This window comes from Phyllostomus discolor, chromosome 1 (genome assembly GCF_004126475.2).
Source record: "Phyllostomus discolor isolate MPI-MPIP mPhyDis1 chromosome 1, mPhyDis1.pri.v3, whole genome shotgun sequence".
Classification (NCBI taxonomy): domain Eukaryota; kingdom Metazoa; phylum Chordata; class Mammalia; order Chiroptera; family Phyllostomidae; genus Phyllostomus; species Phyllostomus discolor.
In genome coordinates, this window is record NC_040903.2 from 65,832,056 (window position 1) to 65,844,558 (window position 12,503).

General features: G+C 43.8%; 1 protein-coding gene across 11 annotated transcripts in view; it reads right to left on the reverse strand.

The window, feature by feature from the left end:
- FRMD4A (FERM domain containing 4A) overlaps nucleotides 1–12,503 on the reverse strand; it is a 584,868-nt gene that overhangs the window by 120,076 nt on the left and 452,289 nt on the right. For all 11 annotated transcript variants that reach the window (XM_036023926.1, XM_036023890.1, XM_036023900.1 and 8 more), the window contains one exon: nucleotides 8,254–8,338. In XM_036023926.1, the coding sequence (XP_035879819.1) occupies nucleotides 8,254–8,338 (85 nt within the window). The remainder of the gene's footprint in view (nucleotides 1–8,253; nucleotides 8,339–12,503) is intronic.

Sequence of the window (12,503 nt, forward strand, 5' to 3'; positions counted from 1 at the left end):
AGGGATGACCCGCTGGTTTTCCAAATGAATCTACTCACTGTGACTGCCTCTCTTCTCGCCCACAAAATATCCAAAGATTATAGTTTTTTTGCCGTCCTCCTTAAGATCATTCTCCATTTACCTGAAAATTCTGGGTTCTAGTTCTAACACCCAAACCCCCAAACAGCTCTGGAACATTGAATAAATCCCTGATCTTGAGTTTTATTTTCTTTATTAATCAAATGGGAATAGCGATTTCTTTTCCAATTATTTTACTTAGTTTGGTGAGGTATAAATGTACAAGTGATTTAGAAACTCTAAGATACCCTACAAATATCACATCTGTATTGCTTATTTTCACTGATTGGTGTTTACACATAATCTGAACTCCACAGTCTTGCCTCTATTCTTCAGCATTTGGGGCATATATAGGAATCTTTAGTAAGGCATATACATTGTTAAAGAGGTGGGCAGCACTGTGTGTGTATGTGTCTACATATGTGTATACCATCTGAGAGGGTCCTGATGCCCACACTGCATCTTCCCTGTGGCTGTGTAGCTGCCCTGCTTAATTGCACAACTCATAATGACTACACAGAGTCGTCCCCAGGCCAAAAGGAGCTGTGATGGCATGATAAGACTGATGTGATCTTGCACAACTTTTCCTAGCCCTTTGCCAGTTTTTCATCAGTCAAGTCACTTCATGTTTGTCTAATCATCCAGTGGGGTACATGCCATTCATGCTGGGCCCCCATCTCTCATTCTGTGGCACAGGCATGGCTCCTGCTGTCTACAGCCCATTTAATGACCCTGAGGAATCTTTTAGAGGCCATGGGGACAGCCAAGATGAAGAGCCACACGAGCTCATTTCTAGAGTTGAACACGAAAGGCCTCTCTGTCCTCACCTTCCCCTCTCTGTCAAATGAGCACACACACAACACCTGCAATAATCACACTAGGAGCTACAGGTGAGGATTCTGTATGCCCGAGACTAATATTCACATTGGTTCCTTTGTCCTGTGGGACTTGATTCTGGGCTTTGTTTCCTCATCTTCAGAGGAAATGATATCATCTGCTCATTAGGAAAGCTCTTTGAAGATCTTGGAGAAAGATCATTTATTTTAATTTTGTCAAGAGTAATGGTATTTAGACCTAAGTGGCAAACATGGTCCAAAGATGATTATTTAAGCTGCAGTAATATGTGAAGCTCCCAGACCAATGTGGAAATCTTGGAAAAGAAGGCTGGACGGGACCCCCCAGCATATCTAACATAGGAATTTTAAGATTTTTCTTTTATAACATGATCTTTTTTATCTCAGTGGGCACATGTAGGCATCAAACTTGGTAATTTCCCAGGAAATATGTGAATCCTTGTTCTCTGGGTTGAAAACTAAGCAATCAAAACAAATTTACAGAGCATTGACTATGTGACTAGTTCAGTGACCAGTTGCAGAAAGTGATCCTAACAATTCACTCAGAAAAACTCTCCTGCCGACTTTCCCTCCACCCAGGCAGGCACTGGTCCGCCCTCAGATGGTGACTGCGGGCCCCGTTCCTTTGGTTATTGCTGTTGGACAAGGGAAGTGCCGAGATCAAGCATAATTTAAATTTGACATATAAAGAGTTAACAGTCAATCCCTTCAGGTCTGGACAGGATTACACAGTCCAAACATGAGATTCATAATTGCACACTAATTTGACTAGTCCCTCACTTCACCCAATTAAATCATCTAAGCATCAAATTACTCTAACAAGGAACTGAATGCAGATAGAAGGTCATTCAGTATGGGAGCCAATTTTCTTATCTCTCTGTGAAGAATATTAGGGGCCAGATCTTGCTTTATTTCCCTTGTAACCTTAAGGGAATCCTAAAAAATTAAACAGATACTGACACTTTATGACCTGGCACTTGTTGTGTATAAGGCTACTGCACACTATTATGGTGACTAACTTTTGGCATCAATCTCATTTTGTCAGTGGAGAACTCGGAGCAGCAGGATTTGATCCTGCAGCCTGAAGGTGGGGACAGAGCTGATGAGATTCCACATCCACCTGACTGCTCTCGTGCAGTGGGACAAGTCTGCTGTCTCCTGGGAGGCCGACACATGGGCCTTTGCAGCTGATGTAGGAGGCCACATCCACAGAGGGAGCGAAGCAGACACAAAGCTTGGCAGAAGAGCTCTGCCTTCTCCAGCTGCTTCCCAAGGAACACACAACATCCCCAGGCATAATTCCCATGGGAGTTTGCCATGGGACTAGACAGACTTCTAAACGAATCTACCCATCCCTGGTCATAAATTTTCTTGCCGTAACTTACATTTCACCTTAGTTGAGTTAAAATACCTCAGCAGTGCTGTTGGAGCATGTGGGGCGTCAGTGGCCCCATTCTGCATACTCCCTCCTGCTTCACCTAAACTAGACAATTACAGCCCTGCTCTCTCTTGACCATGGTCTGTTTTTCTGCCACTTGAATAGATTAGGACAGTGTTTTCCTGCTCTCTTTGTAGAAAATAGGGGGCTGTGAAGCCAAGGGAATATGAGAAAGAAATCCACTTTAGTCATGGGTTCTGTCTCCTGGTGAAGGAAAAGTAGAAAGCAGGAAGGTGGTATTTGTAGTTTGGGAAAAACAATAAAACAAAACCTCTTTTCTCACTTTTCTGCTGTTGAAGCCCAAGGTTTGTTTCCTGGAAAAGATGAGCAGGAAGCTGGGGTGATGCAAACTGAAAGGCCAGGGGTTAAAAGGGAATCTATACCCCAATGGAGGCCATTGCCTTCCCCAGACAGGAAGGGAAGACTCTCCTCTGGAGAGAATGAGGATCCACAGAGAAAGGACACCCAAACACTGACCTCTGGGGCACCCACTGAAAGAACCAGCTCGGTGTGGACCACTGCACAGGGACGCCCACCAGGGGTGCATCCCCACCTGGGCCTTGGGAGTGTCAGCTAGGCTTTAAGTGCCTCACTCTTAAATGTGGATGAACAGACCAGGGTCAACAGATAATTAAGGAAAGCCTCCCACATGAAATACACAAATTGCAATAAATAGTAAAAAAAAACAAACAAACTAGATAGACAGAAACAGAGCATGCAGGATAATTGATATTATCAGAGTAGTAAGAGGGTATTAGGTACAAAGACAGTAACAGAATAATATATGCACAAAAAGAAACACCAGATAACATGAAAGATGTCTTGGAAATTAAAAACAAAGGTTAAAAAGTCAGTAGAGGAGATTAAAGATAATACTGATGAAATCTCCTAGAAGACAGAATAAAAAGACAGAGATGACAAATAGGAGATATGAGGTATCAAAGCAGGTGACTCTGAAGCAACACCTGTGATCCCCTGAGAAAAATCTCCATTCTGTATTTCCACATCCAGTCAAACCATTAGTCAGAGATGAAGGTGGAAGCCTTTTTTAGATGTGCAAGCACCCCAACATCTTACTTCCCATATGCACTTTCTCTGGGTTTACTGTAGGATGTTCTCCAGTGAAATGATGGTGTAAAACAAACCGCAGGACGACTCAAGATCCAGTAAACAAAAAAGACTGGATGGGGAAGGGGTGTCACATAGTGAGGGCTGTGGGTAGGGGGGCGGGGAGCAGAGGCTCCAAAAGGGGGGTCCCAAGAAAAACAACAAAAGTCGGTGACAACAAAAACAAAACCAAAGAGGACGCATGAATTAATTACCTGATGCATTTGGAAATTTACATTTGTATGCATTTAGGAATCTGTAGGAGCCTTTGGGGGAAAAATGATGGGCACATAGAAGCTAAACAACTAACAGCAAGGCAACGATTACCTCTAGGTAAAACATCTGGTTATTGAAAAAAAGAATCACAACCACAGGTGCTACCTGTATTAGTTATAATGATGTAATGATGATGGCTGTGGCTTTCACCCAGCACTGGGAAAATGGGAAAGGCAAAGTGTGGATGGTGATATAGGAGAACTTAATCCTCACCTATCTTAACAGGAACTCAATAAATCTAAAATGGGTAAATCAAGGACTAACGCCCTGTACCAATTATTAGAAAGAAAGAGGCAAATACCAGAAGAAACAGCTAAAATTGTTGAAAGTGGTAGGAGTGGGGGTAGGGTTCTTTTTCATAATTAGGCTCTTAGAAACATTTGGCTTTATATATATATACACACACATATTTATATTTATATTTGTTTGTATTCATATTAATTTGAGAGAGAGAGAGGAAGGGGGACAGAAGGAGAGAGAGCGAAACAGCGATTTGTTGTTCCACTTATTTATTCATTCGCTCTTGCTTCTTACATGTGTCCTGACCAAAGACTGAACCCACAACCTTGGCGTATCAGGTGGACACTCTACCCACGGAGCAACCCAGCCAGGGAAGAACCATCCTGCTTTTAAATGTCACCACAGATTGTGTGGCCACACACTGCTGAGTCAGCTCTGGCTTCTAGACACCCTAGAGTGATGTGCAGCGTCCTATGCTCACAGCCCCGCTCAGACCCTGCAAGCTCCTGCCTCGGGCTGCTTTTACAGTCAGTCCATCTCACGTTTGGTCTTCTCTTTTCTTGCTGCCTTCTAGTTTTCCCAGCACTCTTGTTTGTTATATATTACTTTGATAAACAATAAATATTTATGCTTTTGAAAGTGAATGAAGAAGCGGGAATAAACAGCTTATTTTATCTGAACAGCTTGGGTTCCATTATACCATAGGAACCATGCCCGAAGAAATGTGAAGAGAACTGATATTAAATCTGTGCTGTGTCAACTGAAGCCTCTAGTGTCAGTACCATCTACAGGTCCTAAGCTGGCATCAACGCCAGCCCGAGGGCGGAGTGGGTGACACAAAGGAAATCAGAGCCAAGATCAACGCCTGGGGCCTGAACCCCTGTGAGCCGCTTTATCTCAGCTGCCGTGCTTTATTGAGCTTCATTTTCTCAAGAAGTTTGTGGGTAGGGTTTTTGAATATTCTTGAAAACCGGAGAGGAACACTAACCTTGGAATCATCACAGGTGCCCACATTTACTAAGAGGCAGAGCTGGGGAGGGAACCCAAGTCCTTGGGATACCAAAGCTAAATAAATCCCTAATCCCAAGCACTAGGCCACTGGAACTCCCAATGTTTTTGCATGTTTACAACTGTGCACAATAGGTCACATCAGGTTCTTTGTCTTTGAGTAAGTCCCTTACCCTCACTGACATCAGTTTCCTCCCTTTGGAAAGTTAACATGCCCTGCTCAGCCCCACTCATGTGGCTCAAATAAGATGTGAGCTTTTTTAAAATTAAATCCTCAGTGTCTATTTATGCAAATTTAAATGTTATTTTTGATGACAGGAAGGGAAACAGGTGGTTTGTGATGCTATTCAGTGTTCTACATAAACTGTAGGATGGCCATCCTTGGGTCACTGGCACGACCAAGCCCTAGCACAGCCCCAGAGACGAAGCAGCCGGGGTTCTGAGCACACACACCACCCATGTCAGCAGGCAGGCTGATGCTGTGGGCAACGCGATCGTGAATGACTGCATCACCACCTTCACTTGGTTCTAAGGATTTATCTATCCTTCTTTTTTATTTCCCATGAATCCCAGAGTCCTCAGAAGTGTTGTATTCCTCAGCTCCCACTTGGCATTTGGAACTAGAATGAATTGAGCAGCCCCGAAAGAGAGAGAGAGAGACAGAGAGACAGAGAGAGAGAGAGAGAGAGAGAGAGAGAGAAACTCTCTCCCTCTGTACAAGCCCAATTTGGGGCAATTTTTATTTGCCCGAGTCGGGTGTGATTTTGTCAGTTCAGCGACTCCAGATATTCACTGCCCGAGTCTGCCACCTGGTGGACAGCACTCACTTTTTATTCCTGAACGTTTTCAAAGTGCTCTCACATTCATTAAACAAAAACCAACATACTCACATCTGTAAGGTACGTAAGGTTGGTATTATTATTTCCACATTATAAAGGGAAAACAAGGGCTTGGAGAGAGGAAGGAATCTGCAAGTTCCTGGAACTACAGTTAACAACTTTTCCCTCCATTCAGCAAAAACCCAAAGTGCTAGTCTTGAGTGCTCTGGGTTTGAGCCCAGTTTAAGCCCTGGCTCAGCAACTATCACCAAGTGAGGTCCTTTCACAGAACTGAATTTGATCACTACCAGGCCCTCATTATTTTGAATTTTGCATTTGGTGGAACTATTCTGCACAATGAATGTGCTGAAGTACTTCCAGAAGGAAAAGTGATGACTGATACCACATTTCAACCAGTGTGTGTTAATGGTTATGGGTTGTTGAAATTGCCCAAAACTGGGTTTTGTTAAATATGAAATATAGGTAGTAGGATCTCCTCAGACTCCTTTGACTACAGCCATTGACCATTTTATAACATGTGTACTTGGCTTTGACGTTCTCTGGCTGCAGGGACATTTTCCATTCTAAGGACAGGATGCCCTGCAGGGCACAGGGTGACCAGCTCAGTTGGGATGGATGCTGCCATTCACTAGACATGTGACCTTGGGCAAACTGTATAACCTCCCTGTGCCTCATCTTCCCCATGGGAAAACAGGGACAAAAAGTACAATAGTATTCCTCTCAGGGGTGTTGAAAAGATTCAGACCCCAACACCCAGCCTGCCACAGCAGGGCCTGAGCAGGCATCACACCATGGTGTGCTAACGGTCACATCAGTGAGGCACAGGGTGCATGCTGGGAGCCAGCGGAGGGGGTGTTTACTTCAAATACATTCTCCTGGTCATGGATCTCAGCCTGGCTGGTGGTCTGCCCCTCCCCAGGGAGGGGGTGTGTGCTGGAAATGCTGTGAGCATTTGGGTCACCCAATGAAAGGAAACACTGCAAGAATGTGGGGGAATTGGATGTAGTGCAAGGGACTGTCCCACTCAATTGAGAACTGTCCCTTGAATAGACATTTCTCTAAAGAACACATGTAAATGACCGATGAGCATGTGAAAAGATGTTCAGTACCACTAATCTTTAGGGAAATGCAAATGAAAATCACAATGAGGTACCACCTCACACCATTAGGATGGCCATGACCAAAAAGGAAACAGAAGTGTCGGTGAGAATGTGGAGAAATGGGAACCTTTATGCACTGTTGTGGGAATGTGAATTGGTGTGGTCACTATGGAAAACAGTATGGCAGCTCCTCAAATTAAACACTGAATCACCATATGATTCAGCAATATCACTTCTGGGTATGCACCAAAAAAATTGAAAGGAAAGGCTTGTATAGATATTTATAAATCCATGTTCATAGCAATATTATTCACAATAGCCAAAAGGTAGAAGCAACCATTGATGAATGTCCATTGACAGTGTCCACTGATGAATGAATGGATAAACAGGATGAAGCATATCCATGTAATTAAATATTATTCAGATTTAAAAAAGAGGGGATTTCCATTCCAACATTTGGTAACCTTGAGGATATAATACTAAGTGAAATCAGCCAGTCACAAAAGAACAAACACAGGGAGGGCTAAAAGTAGGCTTACAGTTGTGAGTATGTGAAACACAGTTTATCTTTGTATTAGTTATTAATTATTATATTATTTTCCATAGGGACAATTATAAATCTCCCTTTGCCCCACCCTGTACTGTGTGATTCCACTTATATGAGGCACCCACAGTAGTGAGACTCATAGAGACAGGAGGCAGAATGGTGGCTGCCAAGGGCTGGAGACAGAAGGAGTTAGTGTTTAATGGGTACCGAGTTTCAGTTTTGTAAGAGGAAAAGAATTCTGAAGGTAGATAGTAATGATATAAATGCACTCAGCACCACGGAACTGTACATTTAGCAATGGTTATTAGAATAAATGTTATATCTTAGCACAATTTAAAAAAATTTGTCCCACCCAAAGTCCAATAGCGTCTCTTTGAGGGATACTGCTAGGACATCTAAAAATGGTGGGTTTTTTTATGCATCTTAACCAAGATGCATTTGGTTACAAGAAATTCATTCATACTAGTGAGACCTAAGTTGACTAGTACATTTGCAATACTTACCTAGGTTTCCTGTTTGCCACATTTGTCAAGTTAAGGAGACCCCTAAGACCATGTTAAGGGACACCTCAAGGAGCCGAAACACAGTGATAGGATCAGAAGCAGTCACATTATGAAACTGGTAGCTCTAGTTTCATGGAATTCTCATTTACTTATAATAGTTCATTTATAGGTTACTCCTACTAATCAATAAAATCACATCAGAGGCAACAAGTTGGGATGTACAGCTTCAACTGATATTTTCAGATTTCAATGGGAAACTTTGAACAGGAAGAGAACATTCTTACCTTGTAGATACAGGACTTAGCATTCAGAAAGAAGAGCTCAATGGTGGCATTATCCTTTAGGTATGAAATGCTTTCTATGTAGAACCTGGAAGGGAAAAACTGCAAATGAATCACCAAAGCACTGACCAACCAGACAATCAACCATTCTTTGAGCTACCAGATTTGACATGAGGACTTGCTCTCCCTATCCTAAATGAACAAAAGGAAAAGGCATCATCTGTTATTTTCAAGTGACTCCTTTTTGAGAGAAAACAGTGTTTTTCAAGTCCATTTATAGTGGACTGAGACCATCAGGCTTGAGAGCCCTCACTGTGGCAAAGAACTGGGCCTGCCATCAACTCCTTAGAGTTAACTTAACCTTGACTATCTACTTTCTTTCCTCTCACCTGCTTTCCTTTCTTCTTTTCTTTGTATAATGTTATTTGTTTTCGATATATCACATTTTTACCCTAATCATTGTTGAGCTGGATTTTTAAAAGATAATTTCTTCTGCTTAATCAAATGGGGGAGCATATTTCTCTTAGAAATGGTTATGAACTCTCTTCCCGAAGGTGGTGATGCATGGTTTCATTTCTGCACATCCAGAGGGCTGTGAAAGTATAACACTGAAATATTAATGCATATTAAGCCAAATGAGAATTTAATTTTTACCCAGATGGAGCTTATAAATTTTTTCAAGATGAAACATGCTGAAATGATCTAAGTTTACATTAAATGAGCCTTTACACATCCACCGTGGAGTTTATTAAATCCTGAATTAGTTAAGGTTCTTGCCCTTGTCTAAGGATCAGCTGCACTAGGGAAAGCAGTAGTGATGAGGGGGAGGAGATGACTGACATGTGGAGTCTCGGAGGGGAAGAGGGCTCTGAGGGGGCCGGACAACTCTTGGAGGCACTGGACACCTGCCTCGTAGAAACTGGGGACAGCAAGAGGGTGCTGAGTGTGGAAAGAGAAGAAACAAGTGGTATAATGTTCTCGAACAGCATTACAAGTGATGGAAAGAGTCCTGAGGAGGAAGTCAAGAGGCCAGCGATCTGGTCCCAACTCTGAGATTTAGAGCAGGTCACACAATCTCTCTGGGCCTGTTTCCCAGATTGTAAGAGAAGACAGCCAGACTCACTCAGTGGCTTTACATCTGAGAAGTCTACTGCTTTCAAGTACTGGAAATTAATTCAGATTAAAACAACAATAACAACAGCAAAAACAATAAACCAACATTGTATGAGGCAAACAAAGTATGTCCATATGCTAGGTCAAGTCCATGGCCCATGAGTTAGCAACCTTTTGTCTACAGACTAAGTAAATAATGTATCCTGTCATTTTTTCAAATGTGTGCAGAGGCTATTGTGATTAATACAATACAAATTCATTTAAATTTGTGAGTGAATCCAGAGTAATGTCAAGCATTAGTGGATACTTTCAATCAGCAGGTATCAGTGTAATTACTGCCATGTGAGTGTCTACACAATTTTTGGAAATTACAATATGGACTTCATTCTTGCAAAGCCTGGGAATGAGAAGGCTGGTTCATCTCTATGGCATCCTCTCCCCCACAAAAATAAACAACCAAACAAATACATGAAAGCTTCTGCCCCCTGGAGCAAGGCCTGCAAGGACTACAAGGACTAGAGGCCTCCCTCCAGTGTCTGCAATGGTCTCAGAGTTGCAAAGTTGTATATAACTCGCAGTTCTGCAACACCGGTGACTTGCAATGCAGTAGCAAATTCTACATCTCAAAGCAAGGTAAGTTAAATTCAATGAAAATGGGCATCTGCTGTAAAGGGCTTCTGGAAAGGGTTAGTCAGAAGAGCAAAATGAAAAAGGAAAGAAGGAAGAAAAAGAGGAAAGAAGGAAGGCAAGGTGGGAGCGGGAAGGAAACTCAGGTAAGTAAAGGGAAAAGAAAAGAGGGGAAAGGGAGGGAAGAGAAGAGGAGGGGTGATGAGGAGGGGAGGGAAGGGTGCCATAGCCTTGGATCCCACTCTAGGTGGTTCAGAAGATCAGCAGGACAGCTTTCAGGTATGGCCTATTACACATGAAGCTTGCTCTATGTCTTTGTTCAAGCTATTCTTCTTACTGCCTCCAAAACAACCCTCCACGCCCCAACCCACTCCTGCTCTCGTCAGCCCTTGCTCAGGATCACCACACATTTTATCTGATTGCACTGACTCTCCCTCAGAAGAGCCCCTCTTGGCCACCATTAATGACACACTCTGCCTGTTGTGTTGCCTCATGGTCCTGTACTTGCTCCCTGGGATGTCTTCTTACTAGGCTGCTGCTGCTGCCTCCTCGTCGTGAGGCATCTCCAGCGCCACTACAGCGCCTGACATAAGCGTAAGCTTACTAAGTATCTGAGACTGAAAGTCTGATTCTCAGCTGTTCACTCACCGTTGGTGGAGCTCCTTACGGAACAGTGAAATGGGCAATGAAGGCAATGCAGGAGGGAGGAGAACTACAGATGTCACAGAATTCTGGGTTAGGGAGTTTCACATTCCACCTCCAGCCCCTGCCCCCACCCCTTCCCTCACTGTTAACAGGGAAAGTTGTTCAAACAGCGCTGCTGCTTGCCTTGACCCCTAACGCCAGAACAACAGCAGAGGCTTCTTGGGCAATAATAATTTTGAGTCTAAACCCGTTGGGTCTAAAGTGACTTTATTTTCAAGGTAATGCCTTAGGTCTTTATCGTATGTTCTGTAATTCTCAAGAATTAAACAGTGAAGGCATTCTGTCTCTCCAGCCCCTGTTTTCTCAACAGTGTAGTGAGGAAACATAACAATCCCCCTTTCAACTCTCTGATAATGGAAAACTGAAATGAGATGGCAGAAACTACTTTCTGTGTGTGACAGCTTTAATTTCCACTGAGGTCTGTGTCGTCTGGCTGTCCAAGAGGCAAGACTGTAGAGGAAATAACAAGCATATTCGCAGATGAAGAAAAAAACATCACCTCCTCTTGACAGAAATTGTAAAGCAGTTTCCTGTTAACCTTTATCACCGAGAAGCAGCCGGGAAAGCCCTGTGAGTTCCAGGCCTGTCATATTATTATTCTGTAACCTTGGATATGTAACTCATCCTGAGGTTCCCATCTGCGCTAGGGAACTGGTGAGTCAAAACTGCCCGGAGAAAAACAGACCCCAGACACCTCTGTTCACGTGCTGAGGCCCAGCGTGCTGGGCAGAAGCGACTTCTGGGGAAATGGGAAATGGTGGTGGTTTTGGTTCAAAGTGGAGATTTTTAATTTCCTTCTTTTTCTTATACACAGTTCTGTTTTTTCTTTGTTTTTAAATTTTCCTGAGAGCCTTGTCAAGGATCCCCCTTTTCAGCAGTAGGTGGCGATGGTGCATTTCTTTAACTACCAGTGTGCGGCTTCCGCAAACACCCGGTTCACAAAGAAAATTCCAGGTCTCTGGTTAAACCCAAGAACTTGATTTGTAGATCCAGAGTGTCTGAATGAACAATTCCAAGTTTGGTTCTATATTAACCACGGGTTAATAAGACATCTGGGGCCTCCCAGCATCGGCCAATGCCTAGAGATAGTAAAGGACTCACCTGTGAGCATGACTTTCCTATGCAGACCAACCAGCCCAGAGCCCACGCACCCTTCCGGTCTCCTCTGCTGGTCTCTCCCACTCAGGGCCACTACCCTCCTACCCTAATCTCTCCAGAGCCAGGACGGAACAACTTGGGACAGTCCGTCTGCCCCACAGTCCTCGGAAATTACTCAAAGTAGCCAATGACCACTCATTCCTTCCACAGAAAGCATACAGGCGGGCTCTTGCCCACAGTTCCCTGTCCCTCCTGTCCCTCTGCCTCCTGACAGAGCCTGGTGCACCCCCGCCCGGCCTGGTGTGCACCCTCCTCTTGGGAACTACAAGCAGCCAACTGTCTTCAGTGGCAGCTGTCTCCTGATCTATTGGCCTCACTGTACCTGAATTATAACAAAACCTACACTTTTAACAGGTTCTTCAGCAGACTTACCAGCACTGAATCTTAGGGCTTCTTTTTTGAGGCCAGGTTCCAGGCCAAGGGTGCACCTGGCCAAGAGTGTTCTTTGGGCCCCATGAACAATGTCACACAACACCTGGCCCAGGTGATCCCTACCCAAGCATTTTTTCCTCACACTGTCTGAAATGGGCATCAATTTGTGCTATGTCGTGCATTTGTACACATCGAACACTCAAGAGGCCCTGACGCCTGTAACCTGTGGAAGTCTCAGCCTGCAGCGGGCTGCACACCGTCCCTCCAAATGACGTCAG